Source organism: Numenius arquata, chromosome 1, assembly GCF_964106895.1.
Source record: "Numenius arquata chromosome 1, bNumArq3.hap1.1, whole genome shotgun sequence".
Taxonomy (NCBI): Eukaryota; Metazoa; Chordata; class Aves; order Charadriiformes; family Scolopacidae; genus Numenius; species Numenius arquata.
This window is the reverse complement of record NC_133576.1, coordinates 40082027-40104775: the sequence shown is the minus strand read 5'-3', so window position 1 is coordinate 40104775 and position 22749 is coordinate 40082027. Positions and strand designations below refer to the sequence as shown.

Sequence of the window (22749 nt, the reverse complement as noted above, 5' to 3'; positions counted from 1 at the left end):
ATGCCTTCTCACAGATATAATTGTCCTCATATTGCTGCTTAAATTCGCAGAGAGCAGTTTCTTGTCCCTTGCCCTTCAACACACAGTTACCAACTCCCACCCACTCGTCCTGCTGCTTCTAGAATAAACAGGAATATTCCACCTCGTTCATTAACATTTCACTTATATTGGCTGAGCACTTGCAGCTCATTTATAGCAAAAACAACCATGAACCTCCTGGCTGAAAAACAGGCAGGATTGTTCACAAACTGTTCTTAAATGCCAAAAGATTCTGAACACAGCTTGTGTGAACATCCACCCAGTCTCTACTTCATTGAAAGTTCGAATCCAGACCAGTGATTATAAGGCTGGTACTCCGGGTTGAAGTCTTCCCATTCATCATTCTCCCATGCATGGAAAAAGCAGCCAGACCTATCAGCACCTTCTCACTATTCCTACCAGGTATCACTTCTAGAGGTTTTCCAAATCCCTATTCCTGTCTGCCTCTCTCGAGTTTTCTATCTATTAATGTTAACTATTAAATTAAACATGTAAATTAAAGTTAGAAAGAGCAGGAATAGTTTACTTTCATAGATGGATCAGTAAGATTTGGCAAGAGCAGCCCATTGCTCATATATCAAGGTAAAATAAGCCAAATGAAGTGAGGGCTGCTGCAATCTACTTTCCCCTCCTCCTCTTACACAGTGAACCAGTTCAAAGAGACGAAGCTAAACCTCCTGCTTACAAAACAAAATATGCATATGCATGTCTGCGTGTATGGAAATAAGGGAAGATTAGGTAGATCACATCCTTGACCCACTTCACTGTGCAACTGAACAAGCCTCAGAGAAAGGGACAAATAGGAGCATGGAGTACCCCCTATGTAATTTGGTTCAGCTCAGCACAAAGTCATCTCTTTGGTACAAAAGCAAATAAATATACTAAGGGGGAAAAGAGGTGTCTTTTTGAAAGTTTGCAAATGCCTGCCAAGAGCAGAGAACGCACTTTTCTAATAGTCTTTGGAAATACAACGGCTGTTTGGAAGAACAGCCACCACCATCCTCAGAGCCGGGGGACCTCTTACTAGCCAAAAAGTAACCTATAACATGAACTTCTGCAATATAACCAGGCTTGACAGGCAATAAGCTACATAGCCTGGATACAAGGTATAGGCTCTTGAAAACAAGAAGCAGGCACAAGAGAGTCCACGTATATACCATATGGTGTAACATGCTGGGCAAAATGCTGTAAAACCACAAAGTAAGAATGTGTACTTCCATCTTCAGAGGCACTGGCAAACTTGGGCTTTTTGTAGGCTTCCAACTGTTCTGTTCATTAATCTATCATGAAGTTTACATTCATTTTTGAGCAAGCAGATTTTAATTCTCTAGCTACATGCAATTTAGTGATTGATACATGCTAGATAGGATGATTGACAGATTATGCATTATTTTATTATAGACAACAATTTTCATCAGTGCAAATTACTACAAAATGACCAAGAGCAAACATAATTTATTTTCATGGAAAAGATTTTGTTGCCATTGAACTTAAGTGCTTAAGAAGAAATATAAGGTGCTGTCACAATATATGACTCACCAGGTTTCTTTCCTAAGCTTCCCGTTTTTCCAGCTGCTCCAGGAGCCTTGAAATAGAAAGTAAGATATAAGTTTAGCACTTGTATTTATTTCTCCAGTATATGAAAATGATTTACTATGCTTCACTTTAACCTACTAAACAAGGGTGAAAGTAAAAAAACAAAAACAAAACCAAAAACTCTCACAGGAAGATTCTAGTCTTACAGAAACCCTTAATATTTTAGATGGCAATTATTATACAGGAATAAATACCAAACAGTTTATGGTAGTGAATGACTGACTATATAAATGTGTAGACTTCTTTCCTGTACTCTTCTTCCTTTCATGAACTGCAAATACCAATGTAATTCCAAATTACATAGCATTTGAATTGTAAATCTGCCGATCTACAGAATGTGAATTCTATCGAGTTAAAACAATAGTAGTTTTCAACTCAACTCTACAAACAGTTGGACTGCAAATGTGCCTAGAAAACCTAACTGGACATAATTATTTCAATACTGTCCGTATCGTGGTTCTAAAATTTCTCATATGGCACATTAGCATAGTCAGTGTACTCGCTGCATCTTTAAGATGAGTCATCTGAACTTTGTATGTAGTGTGTGTTGCAGTAGTTAAAGCCCCACCACCATTTTTGTGCCTGAGTGAGAGCACAGGATGCTGAATAGCAGGATGTTATATATCTGTAGCTATTTCCTCCAAACCTAGATGGGATGAGATGAGGAACGATCATCATCATCATCATCATCCAGGTCAAGAGATTGGCAAGAAAAGCCTTTGAACAGCCACAAGAAATACAGCAAACAATGAAATTAATTCAGTTCAGTTATGTATAGGAAAACAACAATACTGAAAGATGAAATTTAACATTAAAAGCTTTAATAACTTAAAAACTCAAAGTTCTCTTCCTGGGAAAAAAAATAAATATTTTTTTCCCTTGAGACCACTGGTTATTTAGGAAGATTTATCTTTATTTATTTATTTTAATGCACTCATGGGTCTTCTGATATACATGCAATTACAGTATTCAAAACAGTGTGTGGTCTCAAATCTGCCCCTCGCACACCCCTCTTCCTCAGTCATCTTCCAACCCTTTTAGTCAGCATTCCTGTCTAGGGCAGCTTCCCCATGCCTCCTAAATAATTACTTCAGTTTCTTCCCAGTACATTGGCAGTCTTCTCTTCTGCAATAAAGAGGTTTGGTGGGAATAAGAGCAACATAACAAATCCAAACTGTACTTTGGTCAGAAGTGTTGAATAATCATAAATATCCTCTTGCCTTCAAGCAAGGCTCACAACACTTCCTCTCAGCTCCCCTCAACTTCTTCTTAGAATACTCTTTATAAATATGGAGCCTATATCAAATGACCCGAAGGTTTCCACAGAATCCCAATTCCTCTACGGAAAAGAACAGCTTCATCCTCAATATTACCCTGATGCTTTGAAAACTTGGTGATTCTGGCAGAAACTAATATAAGGAACAACTGAAAAACTAGTTAAATGACTGAGAAAACAGGGCCATTTTAAAAATGTGTATTGATTTTGAATGTCTCTATAAAATAGATTATTAGATAGATCTTCAATCTGTCTTGAAGATTACGTAGCTGCCCTAAGACATCCATGCATTGAACATCTTTCAGAAAAGATACTAAAGAAGCCTGATCTGTCAGACTGAACTATAGCACCTCACAATGCCAAACCCATCTAATAACAGCAGAAAACCCAGCAGAGTTGGCATTGCCTACATCACAAGCTGTAACTGGTAATGGAAGGTAAGAGAGGGACAGGAAGAATTTTTTTAGGTTTTTTTTTTATTTCGCACCAAAGCACCTTACACATATCTAGTATACCACGCTTCTCCTTGACATTTTGCAACTTAAATTTGGGAAGGATTGTGGAAAGCGGATGCTTTAAGTTAAATGATACTTGGATACCGCTGTCTCAGTGCTACTTTCTTGTCATTGTAAAAGACTGATTATAGTTACTTTCTACAAGGCCAGCAAATCTTCCTTTCTTCCCTATGATCCTGTCTTCAGTTCTCCACCTTTCCTTACAACCACTGTGACCTACATTAACAAAACAGTGAAACAGGAAAGCATCACGCAGAAATCAGATATAAAGACTAAGTTTAGGTCTGGAGACAAGGAGAAGATGGTCTAGACAAAGTGACTACAAGTCCATTGACAGTCCCAAATAGGGAAGATTAAAAGGTGTGGAACCAAAGGTGATAACTAGCACTGATATGGTAATATCACAAATTAATTCTGCTTTGGAAAGCGTTTCTGGCAGAGAAACACCCTCCTCGGTAAAGAACAAGGTTTGGACCTTCAGAGAACACACTCCTTCAAAATATCACTTAGTCAACATCCATGTTGCCAGATTAGGAGCATATGGACAGATAAAACAGGCTGTGACACTGTATCTTTACAGTTAACTGGTAAACATATAAAGATAATTTTAAGAGACAAGCTTCAAAATCACCTTGACCACACTGAGTCTGAATTCTGTTTGAGGATTATCTGAATCTTTGGTAAAAAAGCAGAAGAAATACATAGAGAAGTCCTGCAGTACTTCAGTAAATAACTAAATTAATAAATAATACATTTAAGATGCACCCAATTTCTAGCCCACTCAGCAGATGTAGAAATATTTTCTATTCATTCTGTTGGGAGAAACACGGTGGAGAGGACACACCCCATTCTATTTCCCTTTCACACACCTGAGACGCAAACTGTATTTTGTGACAAGTAATAAAGTCTCTTGAAACAGTAGAGCAGAACTTGCTTTGTTAATTTAATAAGACACAGCAGTAGACTTGCCAATTGCATTGTACAGTAAGACCCTTAGAATTGAGATTAGATACATTCAGACTGTTATTATTTTCAGAACATTTATGCAAAGTTTCATAACTATATTTTTATGTTTCCAAGTCCATACCTTAATGAGCATCATACCTTAATGCAGAGGTAGTTATCACCAGTCTGAAGAAAGGCATGGTAGAATAAAAACCTGTTACAGATCTGTATCCATTTACCTCAATCTAATGAAAACTCTGAGAATGGACCATGAACCACTGTCATTGTTTATCTGAAGAACAAAGACTTTCACTCTGTTAATAGGTTGAAACTTCAAGGAACGGGAAATAGTTTAATTTAGCAACTTGAGGTGAATGGGTAGCCTGGGACTAGCTACAAAAGAACAGATTCAAAAAAACTTCTTCTCATGTATAAACCATTGATATTTGAGGCTTACAACCATTTCTACAAACTCTCTGCTTGCTGTTGAAAGATCAGCACTGCCTTACTTTTTCTTTGTACCTAAGTCAATAGTGCAGAACACATTAAATTAATTTACTCTTTTAGTAACATTTTCCACAATCAGCCAGCTGTCCAAGCACAGCGGCACATCTGAAAGTTAACAGACAGGCACTATTGTGAAATTCTTTGTAAAAACTGGCTCTGTGAACAAGCTGAATAGCAAAACACTGTACGTGTAATGGCAATTATCCACTTGGAACAAGAAATATGTCCTGCAGGGCATATGAATCACTTTATGAAAATAAGCATCCCGGATATCAAGATCTCCATGAGCTCTGTGCTTTTTCCTCCCTCTCTCATCAAGATTTTAACTGAAGATGTGATTTTCACCAGCAAAAAGGGTAGTTGGAGCACTTTTTGATGAACTGCACTTTGCTGTTTCAGCCTCAGACATCACATTGACCTCTCTAATAAAAATCATTCTCAATATTAAATGCCTATTTCTGAGTTCTCTCCAAAGAAGATTTGCCAATATGTGTGCCTGTCTCCCACCAGACAGGGCAAGCATTTAGTCCCTAAAGGCAGACAAAAGGCAGCTCTGCACATCTGAATACAAATTCCCAGGTTTTGAGATTAAACTCTGTTGAGAATATCTTATGGGAAAACACAAAAGTTCAAAGGTCACTTAACAGTAAATAACAAGAATGTAGCTGAGGTTAAGTACATAATTAGCAACTATTACTATCTACCTATGAAACAGGCTTCACAAGGTTTTAGAAAGCTGACAGTGCAAGTTCCCACTCATCAACGACAACACAAACTAAGAGGTAATATAAAGAGACTTAGAGGGCAGTTTTGTGATCACAAGATATTCCACAGGTTATCTGTACACTTGTTCCGATACCTCCACGGGGCAAGTCACCACCTTTTTGATGTATATGAAGAATTACTGGCAGGGCTGAACTATAATCCATATCCTGGATTGCAAAAAGGAACGCTTTTCTTAACCATGTAAGTTCCCTGATACAAACCCACAAACACCTCTGCTGCCACAACTGAAGGATGTCGCAACTCTCAAAGGAGAATCAAGCTGCTAGACCTGGGGACAGAGAGCATTTCTTGTCCGGACTCTCACTGAGCTCTGTTGGCAGGGTAAAGCTCTACCCTACCACAACTTACTACTGTACAAAATTTACTCTAATTTCAAAAAGACAATCTAGCCTGCTGTGATGGGCTCCATAGTGCTACAGTTGCAATGCTTCCACTAACTGAACCATTAAGTACTCCTCTTCCAGCCTGGGACCTGATTTAACTTTATCTGCTGCTCCATAGTCACTAGATTTGAAGGAACTGAAAGGTAGGAATGAGCCCAGGCATATCCAAAACCATATACTAAACATAAAGTATGATGTTTCCCTTCTGTAATGAAGTATTTAACATAAAACCAGCTAAGAATGCTGTTCAAAACCAGCTCAAGCTAATCTAAGCCGATGCTGAGGCAATCTTACCTCCTTCACTGCTCTCCTCCTGTATTAATTCTGGTACTGACGTTGTTTTAACTCTTGCTGAGTTGATTCAGAGTACCATATTAGAAGTATATATTACTTCTGCTAGACTAGTTTTCTGCTCTGCTTAGTGTCCTGAACTGACATTAACAGGTCAGATGAAAGACAGTGGCAGCAAAAGTGTGGCAGGTAGGACCGCACCTGTGCTCACTTAAAATGGGCTACAAATGATCATTTTGTATCAGAAAGAGTGTGGACATCAGAACTAGGGAAGTGATTGTCCCCCTGTACTCGGCACTGGTGAGGCTGCACCTCGTACACTGTGTCCACTGTTGGGCCCCTCGCTACAGGAGGGACATCGAGGTGCTGGAGCGCATCCGAAGAAGGGCAATAAAGCTGGTGAAGGGTCTAAAGAACAAGTCTTATGAGGAGCGGCTGAGGGAACTGGGGTTATTTAGTCTGAAGAAAAGGAGGCTCAGGGGAGACATTATTACTTTCTAGAACTACATGAGAGGAGGTTGCAGTGAGGTGGGGGTCAGTCTCTTTTCCCAGGTAACTAGAGGTAGGACAAGAGGAAACGGCCTCAAGTTGCATCAGGGGAGGTTTAGGGTGGATATTAGGAAAAAATTCTTCACTGAAAGGGTTGTCAAGCATTGGAACAGGCTACCCAGGGAAGTGGTTGAGTCACTATCCCTGGTGGTATTTAAAAGATGTGTAGAGGGGGTGCTTAGGGACATGGTTTAGTAGTGGAGTTGGCAGCTTTAGGTTTGCAGCTGGACTCCATCTTAAATGTCTTTTCCAACCTAAAGGATTCTTTGATTTTATTCTATGAAACTAGTGTCTTAATGTGCACAGAAAAGCGTACCACAAAGCAAAGGAGCAACTAATCAAAACTGGGACAGGACTTCTCCAGTATAAGACTGATGAGTTCTCATATTAGTAGTGCTAGAGATTGAAGAACACTGTTTCATGATGCAAAATATAGATGAGAAAAGTTTCTAAAATATTTCTGAAACCAATATCACAAAACTATTTCTCCCAAGGACTGCAATATCACTAACTACAAATTTGTTTTAATCCTTTCTCAGAGAATGGTATTGAAATTTCTCTACTATCTAGAAATTTATTATATAAAGGCTTTCTACAGCTACATATTTCACTGCAGATTTTATTCTTTGACTTTTCCACAAACAGAGATAATTTGAAGGAGTAACTTTGCTCAAGCTCTGTATTGCAGACACAATCTTTCATTGAGTTATGTTACATACACACAGAATTTAAGACTTGTAGAAAAAGCCTGACCACCTAGGTTTCTAAAAGTCCAGTATTTTTTACTTATTTATAGAAAACCCCTATTATTCTTAGAGACATAAACAAGAACAACTCCTCGTCAAGAGATTGGTATTGCATTCAACTATGATTCTAAGCTAATTCCTACTAGTACATGAATTATCCTCTCAAACAGATGAGGAATATAAATGAGAAAACATCTTTCTTGAGAATATCTAAAAAGAATCTAGAAATATCTAAAAAAAAATAAATAAATGTGTTCTATGGGATTATTCCAGGATAAAAAACAGATGAAACAGAACCTCTATTATTCAGTCAATAACTTTCAAATAAAAATAGTAGTTAGCTAAATTTTGCTGCAAAATTTGTTCCCCTTGATTGTAAGAAAATGACAACAGGGAAAAAAAAAAGATAATAGACTGAAATATTACTCTCTATATCTTTTTTAAAAAATAATGGCAGTAAGATACAACTCAGTCATTAAAAACTTACCTGGGGAACAAAGTAGTCATAGCTATTCTGATTTGTCTCTACAAAACTGCCAAGTTAATTATTAACATATGCAAGATTCATTTTAGTATATGATCCACAAAGTTATTTACAATGTTACGTTGTAAAATGCAACTATTATTGTTTTCCCTTTCCAATCTCTCATTCAGTAAAACTGCAAAATATTTTTTCTTCCCTTATGATCCACTGCCTTGGAACTATCACTACAACACCAAACAAAACATACCCCCCCAGCTCAATATTATAACATTTCAATATGTCTCTACCTCAGAATCTTTGAGTCTCACATAATTAGATGGGAAAACTCCTGATTTATCACCCAGTGTTCCTGTCCACCAGTCACCATCTTTCTTTGTCACAAGAATCATATCACCTTGTTGAAAAGTTAGGTCTCCTTGTTCAGAACTCTCATATGTATACATAGCAATATACTCTGCAAGAGGAAAATAAATACAGAACATGGGAAAACACTTGATAAACTCCTCAATTATCATATGCAAAACCTAACTAATATAACGTAGTCTATCCATAGGCTACACAGAAGACGAATTTATTAATTACCATTCATAGAAACCTCAATATTTAATGCATAAAATGATATCTATCAGAACTAAATACAATCTGTTAAAAGGCTGCTTCTGGGGGATTATTATTTTTTTAATAATTTGCTAGTAAAGTTAAAATGCACATAAATTATTAATTTATATCAGAAACTACTCTGAAAACATTTCAGAAACTACTCTGAAAACAAAACCCAATGGTTTCTGGTTTGTGCTGATGATTCGAATTCTCAGTCTCAGGGGTGGAAAGTCTCAGTATCCGAATATCTGTAGATACAGCTTTCATCTTACATATGCTGTTTGGCTCTCGTATACAATGAATTCTTTCATTGCTTGAAGCTTTGCATGAAGGGCGCACATCTCGTTGCATCTTACACAACAGATGGCTGGGAAATGTTAAGACAAAGCCTGAATGTGTTCTGTTTTGTTAAAACTCTTAGTATTCAAGTGCAAAACCACTAAAGACGACTAATGTTGAGAAATGCAATGTATAATTCAATCACAGAACTACATGAAAATTTGTTACACAAATGATTACAAAGAAGAATTTCAGAAAATTGAGTAACCTTTTCTATACAACTTGATACATTCTAATTTAACTGAGCATTATCACATTTTATATGGGCACAAAGCAATTTCTGAAGATTATATCCTCTGCTTCTGGGACCAGCTCTGGACCTAAGAGCCATTCATAATATTTAAGGAAGACTTTCATGCATATGTAACAAAAATGTTCAAGTATTCCACTGCAGCTGGCAATTGTTCTGTTTGCTTAAACGCTACATCTCACCAAAATGCTTAGCTCAAGGAAGTTCAGCATGAATTCAAACCACAATCACTATCCTTAATGGAAGCTAAGACATGGTTTGTCTAACAACTGCAGCTGAAGAACACACACATCTGTTTGTATGCACGTACACATGAACACACACATTAAATATCATAATGTATGCTGTTCACATGGAATTTTTCTTAAATCCTTTAAATGTAATAGGAGATGCTAAATCCATGCTTCATTATTTCTTAAAAATACAGCTTTTTAAAAAAAAGTTTTATTAAAAAGTTGTGTTCCTTTTTAATACAAACATATAACTTGAGATATCCCATACTTTACAAAAATGACTTGGCATTTCTAGCTTTTCATCAATTATACAGTGATCAAGACTAATTGTATTTTGAAATAACTGATTACCTCACTTTCCTTGTTACATGGACCTTTACCATTCCCTCCTTTTAATTTCTGTAGTGCTCATGCCAGTGGTAAATTAAATACATCGGTAACCAAAGGAACTCACTTAAAATTGTATGTAGAATTGTAGTTAAAAAAACATAAGGTCTGCTGTAGAGATTATATACAAATATCCATTTCTAACCTATATTTAGATTCATTGATTTACTCTTTAAATTAACTTAGCTGACTCTGCACTGAAGCGGATTACAAGTGCCCACACAGTCTGTTAACACAGCTTGTGTGGAGACATCGTCTGGAGTTCAGCTGGATGGTGGTAACAGCCAGGAATGAAAGTCTTTTAAAACCCTTCAGAGGTGTGACAATTATCTGTCTGTGCCCCAGCCTCCTTAAAAATAAGGGGAAGTCTTGACCATAAGGATCACAACATTCCATTAACTGCTTGTAATTTCTTTAACTAAGAGCTTTAATGAAACACTGGAAATGAGCTTTGGGTGAAATCAAGACATTTATTTACAATTCCTGACATCAAGTACATGTACAGATATGCTAATTTGGCCCTCTGCAAAAACCCATTCCAGATTGGGAATTGTTACCAAAATATTTACGGGAGAAACAGTACAAACTACAGATGATATTTTAATGGCATGTGAAATTATTTCCTCTATATACGTAACATATATAAATTCTTACTATAATAATTTTAAATCATTCTAGAGGCAAATTGAAGTGCAATTGAATTTTAACAGGCTCGATCTTAATAAGATCTGATTCTAAGCTTGTTTCTGGTAATAAGCAGACTTACTCTATTTAATTACACAGTAAAATACTATTAATGCCATTCAGTTTGAAATGCTTACCTTCACCTGACGTAGTTGCTTTTGTTGCTGGTGATGCTACTCTTTTCAGACTAGCAGGACTTTCTGAGGAACCAGAATCCATGCTTTAGAAGAAAATAACGGTTATTTAAGAAATTAAAACTCTTCAGAAAAATTATTATTATAATTTAAAACTAAAAAATGCATATGCATCCATAAGCAATTCCCTATGGTTTAAAAGAAGAGACAGTAAATGTCCAAATTAAAGCTTTTAACTATAATGGCCATCATGGTTACATTGAGGTAACTGCCTTAAATACACAAGTTTCTGCACCTCTTCCACTCCCTCAGAAAAAAAAATTATATCTAAAATCATTCCCATTTGTATTACTAATGTTAATGTTGCCTTCACACTACACAGAACCAGGTTTTGCTTGCTTCATCCTCCAAAAGTAGTAAGTGATTATGTTTTGAGGTACACCTTTTTATTTTGGGGAAAGATAAGCTATGACTTACATAGCTGTAATTCATAAAATCCAATACACTCATTTGCAAATCCCATGAAATTAAGACCATTCATTAAGCTTTAGATCTTTTGTTGATGATGCATGACCCAAGGAGAACTGAGGTCAGTTTTCTTATTCCTCACATGAATTTCCAGGGTTGGAAGTCAAAACTCCTCAGAAGAGAGTCACATTTAAAAAAAAAATAAATTATTTTTACAGAGTAGATTCTAAACTTCAAAATTCAACTGTGCAACTCTTCATATTTATTCAACTGTTACAGTACAGAAGTAAAGTATGGCAAAAGCAAATAAAATACCTCGTTGACTTCCTAATGGGGCCTGAAATAAGCTTCACATACGATTTAGGAAACCACCCCTTTTGTCCTTGAACCTCTCCAAACCACCACATATCTTGCTGCTCCAAAACTGTGATGATATCATTTTTATTGAAATTAAGGTGGTTGTCTTTTTTCGCTCTCCAAGGATACAAAGCCTGTGCTTGAAGTCCCTCCACTTTTTCACCCTAATGCAATTTAAAAAAAAGAAAAAAAGAAAAGAGAGAGAAGTTAGTCACGCACTACCTTTCATCAAGAAAGCCACTTAAGGAATTATATTCTTATGCTACTTATACAGCAACAAAACACACAGACTCTCCCTCAACTATATAAAGCAAAGTCAATTAAACTTACAAAATAATACCAGAAATGTTTACAGTCCTCCTACATTTCTATCTGTTAACACATAATCAATACAATACAAAGCAAGATTATCCAAAGTTTTGCTTAACAAGTTAAATGAAGTTTACAACTACGATATACATTTAATAAATCCTTATGAAGCTATTTCAGCAGGACTTAAAGTAAACTTTATGGAAAATTATCTTTACCATGAGTTATTCAGTGTCCATTCCAACTTTTTTTTTTTTCCCTCTAAGATACTAAGATATTTAGCATTTTTCAGAATACATTAGCTTACAAGAACAGTATGTTGTTCAGTTGAGGAAAAGGAAACATCTTCACAGATGGACGGAATTCATCTAATGGGAAGCTTTGCCATTCCTATTCCACTTAACTACATAATCCACTTTGGAGTGAAGGTTATTGTCACGTGATTCAGGAAAGCCCCAAGGAAGTGACCCAAAACTGGTATCCTCCAAAACATTAAGACTGGACCATGAAAGTCTAAAAAAGCCAGTACAGAAGAGCAGAACAAAAACTGCTTCATGTGAAATTCTGCCACGGATTTTGCAAATGGATATATACTGCCTTTTCATCACTTCAAACTGAAATATCTTACCTATCTCAGGGGACTGTTTTAATGCATGGTCAGTGTTCACACTTTGCTTTCCAGACGTTTGTGCTGGGTCAGAACAGTTTTAATGAATATAGGTGCTCACCTGACCCAAGACAGGAGAGGGAGATGATCCTGTAACAGTGGCAGGAGTGAAGGCTGATCGCTGCCGCAGCTGCCCTGCACTGGGAACAGTCAAAGATGGTTGAGCTGCCCAGGCATCCCAGTTATCAGTTTCCGGTTTCTCACTAGTGTTTGTTGGCCATCTGGTGGGAAAAAAAAAAAAAAAAAAAAAAGACATAATTCCTACCATTTTCATCTGAATAAAAACACTCATGCAGCAAGATTGTGCAGAAAAAAAAAAGTCTACATTGTAGGTTATTTCTTTTAATTGAATATTCCATGAGCATAGTACTGTCAGGTAGAAGTAGTAGAATCAAACACAGGCTAACAATAAATTTATCTTAAAAAGGCAATCACTAAATACAATTGCTTGTCTTTGCTATTTAACGCCTGCTGTTCCCGTAATTTAGTTTCATTTCTTAGCTGTGCCCCAGTACAACAGAAGTTTTAAGTAGTGCAGTCTGCATTATATACAGCATAAAGAGGTAGCTTAAAAGAAAAAAACCATCATCATTCTCTTCAAAACAGGTTTGAAATCTTCACACCTGCATGTCACTGACCTCTCACATCTCTTTCCCTTATACATAATTTTGCTGCTTCTTATTCAAATCCTTACCTTTTTTCCTTTTGGTTAAATAATTTCCGACTGACTTCTTTCAACTCTTTAGTTTTACACAACCTTTTTATCTCTTGTCCTTTAAAATGCTTACTAAGTCTCATAATCCACATCTCTGCCTCCAAATAACCACTTAAATGAACAAAATCCCCTGAACTCCAGGAGTGTAAACAAAGCACCTATCGTAAACCTAAGTTTCCTTTGCCTATTCCTTGTGCTATTAGTTGGAGTAATCAATTGTTGTCCACCTAGACTATAATAGTATCCAAAGGCCACAACCATCCCTAAGCCCTATATCAACGTAAGGACAGAATTACTAGTATAAATGGTCTGTATTATTAGTATAAATACAAATTTGTATTTGTATTTATACTAATAATACTTTGTATTGAAACTGGGTATTAATTTTTATGAAAAGCATGAAAGCACACATTATCCACCTAGGGCAGAACAGCTTTGTCAAAACTATGATTTTTTTCAAAAACAATAAAATCCAGTATGTGCCAGGCATTTCCAAGAAGCTCAAGATGTAGTCTTACCTCCCCCACTCAGAAAAATGACTGTTTTTAGTAAAACAGAAAGAGTTTAAATAACTGGAAAAGCTACTGTGACTTATTTGATGTAAATTTTGAAATAGAACATCTTATGTATTGTAATATTGCACAACAATATTTAGATTTTATTTATAAATATGTATTACATGATCAAAAGCTAAGACAATTACTTGCCCAACGCCATTTACATAGGGCTGATAATAACTCAACTTAATGTTCTGGGCAGTAACAAGACATCTAGGGAAGTGCACATGTTCTACACGCATCAGTCTTATTAATGTTGTGATAAGGAATTAATAAATCATCTTTTCATGTTAACTCCATCATTATCATATTTTGCATAATCCAAGTTGGAAACCTTCAGTGAGAATTCGTGTCAACTAATTTAAGAGAAGGAAGGTGAACACCTTGGGATTTCCACGTCACCATCCTCACTCAGGAATGTCTCCTATTTGTGATGTATCTTTCTGCATTGCTCAGGCATGATGGGAGCATGGTTAAAGTTCCACAAGGTTGAGATTTTAACTATTTACTAAGGAAAAAATATTTTACTTCAAACAAGCTATTTTTATTTTGCAATCTTGATGCTCTGTGTTAACTGACACCACAGTCAAATCGATTAAAAAGGACTCCACCACGTTTAAGGTGATAATCACTACCCAAACATACGTTGAACTGAAGTCTGCCCAGTTATTGGCAGTTGTAGTACACTCTGTAGAAGCAGGAGCTCCTAGCGACGTAGTGGTCTCATGCACAGAAACTTTAGGTGCAGCAGCCGCCTCAACTGCTGGCTTTACAGAAGCTGGAACTTCATTTTCAGGTATTTTCTCTGCATAGTTTGCAGGGAACCATCCAGTTTTCCCCTTCAATTCTCCACCAAGCCACCCAGGTTCTCCAGTCTGGCTTTCATCCACCTGTAGAAGCATTAAGTTAGAAAGTTAAGAAACATCACACACAAATGGAATTTTTACTTGAAACAATCCATCTAATTCACAGTAATTAACTTTCTCTAGTTACAGATCCATGACACCTTCATTACAAATATGAGTTACACCTAGGTAGAATTTTGTTGTTGTTGTTTAATTTACTTTTGGAGGATTATGTTGACAGCTACTCCTTCTATAGCATATTAATATACAAGGGAACATTTACAACACAATACTGCTTTGCAATTCTTTTTTTTTTTTTCTTTCACCCAAGCCAAAATCAAAAGGATTTCTTGGTGATGAAGTAAAAAAGTTTTATTTCAGTCCTGATGAATGGGTTTTAAAACAGTTGCTTAAAAGTCTGTCATAGTGCAGCAGACTTGGGAGAAGTGAGTTCTAGACAAACCCCTTCAATACTGATATTTCTGGCTTAACTTACACAAAATGCAGTTTTTAAACAACTTTTCCAATATTTTCTCTTGCAGAAAATATAGCAAAAAACCACAGTATGTTAAAAACAACACCCTTTGAACAATTCAAAACAAATCCACAGATTTGCTAATATATTTATACAAAACAGTTCCATGGTAAGTTTTCATATGTAAATTTGCAGACCTCTGTTCTGTTCCCTCACTCTGATACCTTTGGCAAGCCATAAAGGACTAGATGTAACATGGCTATTTTTGCAGCTGTATTTTAATTCCTACTTATTACCGTCATCGTGCTAAGCTACAATTTTGCAAACTTCACACTTTCCCGTTAACTTTTCTTAAATGTTTCACACATTTGTTCTCCGAGCTCTACTGACAGACAACTTTCTTAGTCTGCTATTTCAACAAAAGTGATCAGCTTAAATTCTGTGAGCTGCAGCTAACCACATTCAGCAAGAAGCACAGAAGAAAAAGTAATTCACTCTTGCTACCCCTAGTGAATTGCTATGGTGGTAAATACCTCCAGGGCAATGTCAGTTAGAAGAAAAAAGCCATAATTGCATTCTATAATTTTGTGAAGTTGGTGTTCTAGCTAACTAATCATGTCAATAGGTCAAAAAAAATATCTCAGTTTTCAAGAAAACCCTGTATGAATAGAGTTTGTACCTTTGACATGTAAATAACACCTACTTTGTACAACAGCCTGCTGTGCATAGCTGCAGATTCCCCAGCAATGATCAAGTGGGCAGTAAAACCAGGCCAGTAATGAAGTCAGGTGGCCGACCCTACACAGTGGCTGGTTTTTGTCAAAAATTCCTTTCATCTGTTTAGGCCACTAGTGATTAGTATTTCAAAATACATAAGAGTTTCAAACAACAGCGTAACTTAAGAGCTGACTGTGGCAGAAAACGATACAGCAGGCAGAGATGCTTAAATTTGTACTTCTAAATCACCCAACACTACCTTCCTAAAAACCATTATCAATGTGAGGAGTTTGTTCATAGCAGAATGCTTCACGAGCTAAGGAATAAGAAATAGTATCCTTTTCAGTCAAAGAAGCTTTCAGGATATGACATTATACAAAAATAGCATATAGTAGTATCTGGAGCTAGATGCTTCTAAAGTTGGAAAAACAACTATGAATTCACTCTATGAATTTTAACAGAATATAACCCGATCAGCTGCTTGTTTGGAGGAAAAAAAATAGGGGCAAAAAAGACTATTTGCGCTAATGGTGCAAACTAGTCACTCTAGACTAAAGGTGGGACCGTTCTTTTGACTAAAAGTGACTGAAACCGAAGCAGCAGAGCTTCTGTGTCTGATTCTCCCTGGACTACTCATTTGAGCTGCTGATAGATTGCTTTGCCTTAGGCCAGTTGATGACTCTTTGACTGCCTCCTATTGTAATTTGTACCCCACATCCCTCATTTGGTGCAAAACAATCCATTATTTCTGCTTTCTGTTGGGTCCATTTTCTGTCTCAGCCCCTATTAACTCAAAGCAAACCCAGAAATAAATGGACTACATGCTTGACCAGTTCAATGTGGTTTTACTGCAGTGCAGAGCAAAATTTCCACTGCAGCACTGAATAGGATTGTTAAAGCAGCAGTATGAGTGATGGAAGGTCACAGCAGAGGGTGAATCGGGAGAGAGAGGGAGAAATGGATTATCAGCATCTGATGCCAAGTTCAATAATATAAACAGTAATGATACTCATATAGTTTCCGCTCTCATTCAACTGGTCAGGTAGTAACTAGAATCACTAACTTACAAAAGAATCAGGGCTGAAAAGCCAAAAAATCTGTTACGGTGATGTTCTAAAAAGGACATCTTTGAAATTCATCACAGTCATACAGAAACCATTGTGATTTTTCAGAAAGAAATGTTTTGTACAAGCAGAGAAAAAAAAACTACCAAAAGGTTTTAAAAAATATACAATGTAATGCCTCTCTAAATGACAGTTTAAAGTTAAAATATTTCATAAAACATCCTATTAGGATAGTCAAAGTTGCGCTTATTCATTACAACTAAGTTTTCTACGTATACTCAAGAAAAGGAACTTTAAAGGATAATTTTAACTTTATCCTTCATTAAAAAATCTGGTTTCTCAGTTATTCGTATAATTTGCATCTGTTTTTATAGTATAGTACTGGAACTTTAAATACATTCCCTTGAACCTTCTAAAAATTCATTTGTTCTAATTTCCTTATGTTTTTACACCCACTATCCCAAGTCCCTACGACAAACTATCCCAGATTATTTTTTTCCAAAATGCAACCAGACTTTAAATTTATACCTAAATAGTGAATTATAGTGTGTGCGGTTTTATTTATTCAACTGTATTGTAAAGCCATGACTTACAACTACTTATTTCCAGCGACTGAACATGAGTGACAGGAGTAACAGCAACACAACTCTTAACAGCAAAAGCAGTAAGTCCAGTTGGTAGCTCTGTCAACAGAAGGGCTGGCTTTGCAGTGGCCTATTCCACTTTGACCTGGCTTGTGTATCACCAGCAGTGCATGCGCACACAAAGAGAAGCCCTGTTTTATGGCAGATATTCGCCCCACATACAAAGCCAAACCCTAATATTCTCATAAAAAAAAAAGTATTTAATCAAAGCTAAACAGAGTACCATAATCTGTTTTGTTCAACTCTCTATCCATTAGACAACCATTTTAATTCTATTCCATTTTCAGGCTTTTGATCTAGATATTTTGAGACTACTGGAATTCCTGTTATAATGCTGAATATAAGCTCTGCAAGCCACAGGCCATATGCTGATTACGCCTACACAGGATCTAACACAACGAGGCTGTCTATGTGCCTCATACAAAGAACACTCATTCTAACTCTCACAATCAATATTTAAAAACCTGATAACAAACTATCATGAAATTGTTTTAGACTTTCCACGGAAGCTTCTTTATGAACTTAAATAAACTGTATTATATAAAACATTATCAGCAACAACAGAATCCACTCATTTGCTTCAAGCTGGAGCCTAACAGCAGCAAATGCCAGCAGGACCTGTTTCGTAAGAGTGCTATCCAAAGGAAAAGAATTCCATGCATCGTATACATATAATTAATTTCAAACATATATACACATAATATAAACTTCAGTTCCTGAGCAGACAGAACCCTGAAAGAAGCAAGAATTTCTTGGCTCAGAATATTTGTTCCCAGACAAAAGCTTGATTAACTTATCATTACAATCAATCTATCTTACAGTGAAAGAAATCTAAAGTACATAGAAAGGTAAGAAGCAGAGAAAGCAGAAATCCAAGTTAAGAGAAAAAATAGAAGTATTGTAATTAAAAAGTGGAAGAATTAAAAAAAAATACAGCCCATTCCCCACACATTCTCTAAATCATTACACAAGATACACCAGTGCTACAGATAACTAACATGTACTGGAAAGTCAGGCAGAAGAAAGCCCTCCTCAAATCTGCAAATCATAGAATGGCTAGAGTTGGAAGGGACCTTAAAGATCATCTAGTTCCAACCCTCCTGCCATGGGCAGGGACACCTCCACTAGAGCAGGTTGCCTTTCAGAATAAACCCTCATCCTTCTCCCTCATTTCCACCGAGACAGGTCTCAAGATTCATGCACAGTGTAAAAGTGCATTACACTGTTGTAAAAACTATTTACAAGCTATACATCTATTAAAGCCACAAATCATTCTGACATAATGAATTCTGCAGTCCTATTTACATCCAGGATTTAGGCCTGGTTCCCATGTGCGCAGTCAATGCATTTGGGCTTCAGCTGGATTCTTTGCTCATGGCAGTTACAGTTTGGGTGGTATCTTCTGTACAGCTACATGATTACAGGACATGAATGCACAAGCCCGCACACACGAAGCCATTTATGTGTTAAAATGCTGAAGTACTTACTAAATTTGCCTATGTTTGAACACAGTTACTCTAGGCAATACTTATTTTATTGCACACAGTAAACTCCTAACTGTATAGGCCAGCTTAACTACAGAGTTGCATTTATGTCATAAATTAGACACACTTTAACATGTAAGCTTGTAAATTATTATTTTCCAAAAATGTAACCGACTCAAACCTTTTAGAACCACAGGACACGACAAACACTTAAGGACAGAGAAGAGTCTAGGAGTCCAAATGCCCATTATCAAAAGTAAGTTCTGGTCCATTGCACTTAAATTACTTTTGACAATGTGAGCTAGTTAATTTTACCCTAGATGAATTAAAAAACAAGTAAACTACATGGTAACAAAATCTGTATTTATGAAAATGAATAAATTGCATAGACTTCCTAACAGTCACATGGCACACTTACCCATTCCCTTTTAACCTCCATCAGGAAAGCAATGATTTAAAGCAAGGCAGAATTATAACACATTTCAAAAAAGTGTCTTTTTTACATTAACTTTTCTAAGAGTAGCCCATTTAAGCAATTACTACAGAGCAGGAGATAAATCCCACAAGACTCAATCATGAGGTTTAATTACTGTCAAAAATAAGCTAAATAAAGAGAACTGAGAGTAGTTACTCTACTTTTGTAGAGTAAGTTAAAATCAAGTTCAAAAGTAACATATAGGAAGACTCATATTACTTCAAAGCCTCTATTTAAACGTGTGAAGTGCTCCTTAGTATCATGTTTTTTTGGCAAAAATGTTATTTCCTTGCAAGTCTACCTAATAGTGATCACTCTTGCTCAAGGAAAAAACAATTTACTTATACGCCTATGCTACAACCTATTTCCCAAGGGAACAAGACAACACAACATTTCTTCAATAGCCTGAGGAGACCCATGTACCTGTATCCTCTCTGATTTAACACCTGACTAACCAATATTATTTTTTGGTGCAGAATAACAACACATTGCATTGTTATTCAGAATGGCATTGGGCCTCTTCCCGAGTCACTCAGTAGTGCTACTAATCCAGGATTTACCTTTTATTTTCCAAAAGCAGATTCTAATGTCACAAACACTTTAATGTGACACTGCTGAATCAATAAAAAAAAACAACCCAAACAAACAAACCCAAAAGGCTGAGAGATGGAGGCTCATCTCCCCAGAATACATGCTTTTTAGAAAATAGTTATCGTTACAACTTATGAGAGTCTACAATGCAAATTTTTTTCCGACATCCTTTCTTATTGAACTGTGCCAAAACACAATAGCTCTTAAAATCTGTTTTGTTGGGTGGAACACTACAAAGAATATACTTTTCGACAGTGAACAAGGTAGCATTCAATAGTTACACTAGGAATTTTCATTATGAATATACATACACATGTTAAAATCATAGCAGTAATTTATTAATATATACACATTTAAGAACTGCAGTCATTAACAACATAATTTTAGAGACCATTAGAGACAGGCTATCACTTTAGAGTTTAACACGACAGTTATAGGCTGACCACATCCCTCTATCTCATCACCTACTTGAAAAAAAAAAAGAAAGGGAATTATTCTCTACTAACACACCTACAACCAAATTTTTAGGTTTTGAAGTTTCCATTTTTTATAAACGCCATTTTATCTACTCTATATTCTCTTGAAAATAAATGTAAAAGTATCTCACAAAAGAGTTAAGTAGATTAAAAAAAGAACAGAGTAAATTATCCTACAAACAATTCCAAGTTACAATTATACTAGATCATTATGTCAAAAACTGTCACTAGAAGAGTTGTATAAAAAATTTCCAGTATTCCTGAAGAAGTATCACCACCATACAAAGACTACATTAATGTTTATGTGATCATGACACAAATGTAGCCATCTTGTAGTTTAGCATAATTGTTTCACATAGTATTACACTGGACATAACATTCTCTTAATAAAGGCAATTTTCCAAATTAAAAATTTTACACTGCTCTTGTAACTCTTACTATAATGAGGCAAATTTCTCATTGGAAACATACTCTGTTTATCAAAGTCCATTTTTGATTCCACACATAACAGCCACTCTCTCAATAGAAAGTAACAGTAAGTTTATTCCTCAGGTACCTTGGAGGACAAGAAACCTCTCACTGAGATACCTTCTGCATAGGAACCTTTTCAAACACACTGACAGACACACAGAGCTCAGCATAAAAAACTGATACGATCTGCTCATAGATTATGTTTAAACTTTGCACTTACAATGAACTGTAGGAAACTATCCATTATTATAACAGGGTTACTCTGTCATATCACATCATTTTGGTACTCACTGAAATATTTGTCTCAAGTCTGTAAAAAATCTTGCCATATATAATTTCAATCACACAAGTGCAAAAGCTTAAGTAATTTTTTCAAGTAATATCACAACCCCTTCTTACCATGACTATGTCGCCAGGCTGAATAGTGATTTCATCGTGGCTTCTTGATTCAAAAGGATACAGTGCTCTATAATACACTATTTTTACATCCTCCTGAGCAGAAATAGTTAGAGGAGCTTTTTCTGAGCAAAGGAAAAAAACACAGATACAAAGAAAAAAAAAATCAAAAACATTATTTTTAAATATTTGAAAAATGAGGTGAAAGCGGAGACAAAAATTAACAAGCCTTACATTGTCTGTAGGAAGTATATTATCTCCCTTATATACAAGGGGAAATACTAAAAGGAATCTTTTAAAATACAATTTTCTTACTATTTTCTTTTCTAAAGATCAGGTAAAATATTACTGTATTTTAACTTTTATGGGATCTACAACTATTTTCATAGAAAGAATCATGTATCTATGATGCAATGTATATGACCTCTCAAATGCTCAAATGATTTTGTAGGTTAAATCTAATCAGCCATAGGTTCAACTCAAACACTGATGTTCTTGCATACATCAATGGTATTCCAAATACTTTTAGTGCCTGCTTGTGTAGCAGCTTCATTTGCAGCCTGACTATACTTCCAAGAAAGATGTTTCAAAATGTCCTAGTACATACAGATTGACTGAAAAGAGGTCACTTACAGATGGCGTTTTTAAAAAATTACATGCTAAAGATGCATTATTAGAAAAAGAAGAATACAGAAAAGCTCCAAAGATATAAGCTAAATTGCTCCTGTACAATGCAATTCCTATTTTGCCTAATTGGTCATAAAAGTGCCCTCTGCTACTCTGCACAAATAAAATCTAGCAAGGGGACATACTAGACTAAGTCAATTCTAGATTTGGGCTAAAAGATAAAAGGTAATCTCCCCTTTATGCAATCTTTGGTCAAATATTTAAACAAATATTAAATTCCCAATCAGTTCTCTTGTCTATGTATCACCCAGTTAAGGGGGAACCATGATTCCCAATATAGGCAAAAATCAGGTTATAATGCAGAGAAAAAGCCCTTAGCTGAAAGTGATCATGTGCATAGCAGAAAAAAGGGGATTAAATCTTAGACTTAGGTCATTTGTTCAGTAAACAACATGCATGGGGAAGGGGGAAGAAGAAAAGGGATAACTAAACTACATATCGCTACTACTCTAAAAAAGTCTCAAGGCATATATTCCACACCAAAATAAGAATTGTAAAGAAAAGTACAGAAGTAATTTTTGACACCTTGCAACAAGTTACAGTTACGACTGTCTCTTCAGTTGGCACTGTGAATCTCATCAACTGCTAAACACCATACTTTTAGGAA

The 22749-nt window shown here is 36.0% G+C and overlaps 1 protein-coding gene across 1 annotated transcript in view; it reads right to left on the bottom strand.

Moving 5' to 3' along the window:
• ITSN1 (intersectin 1) overlaps positions 1-22749 on the bottom strand; it is a 138604-nt gene that overhangs the window by 32938 nt on the left and 82917 nt on the right. The window contains exons 19-26 of the mRNA XM_074155536.1: positions 21459-21580; positions 19465-19479; positions 14463-14707; positions 12607-12766; positions 11528-11733; positions 10748-10830; positions 8405-8571; positions 1579-1624 (exon numbers count right to left, since the gene is read on the bottom strand). Of these exons, the coding sequence (XP_074011637.1) occupies positions 1579-1624; positions 8405-8571; positions 10748-10830; positions 11528-11733; positions 12607-12766; positions 14463-14707; positions 19465-19479; positions 21459-21580 (1044 nt within the window). The remainder of the gene's footprint in view (positions 1-1578; positions 1625-8404; positions 8572-10747; positions 10831-11527; positions 11734-12606; positions 12767-14462; positions 14708-19464; positions 19480-21458; positions 21581-22749) is intronic.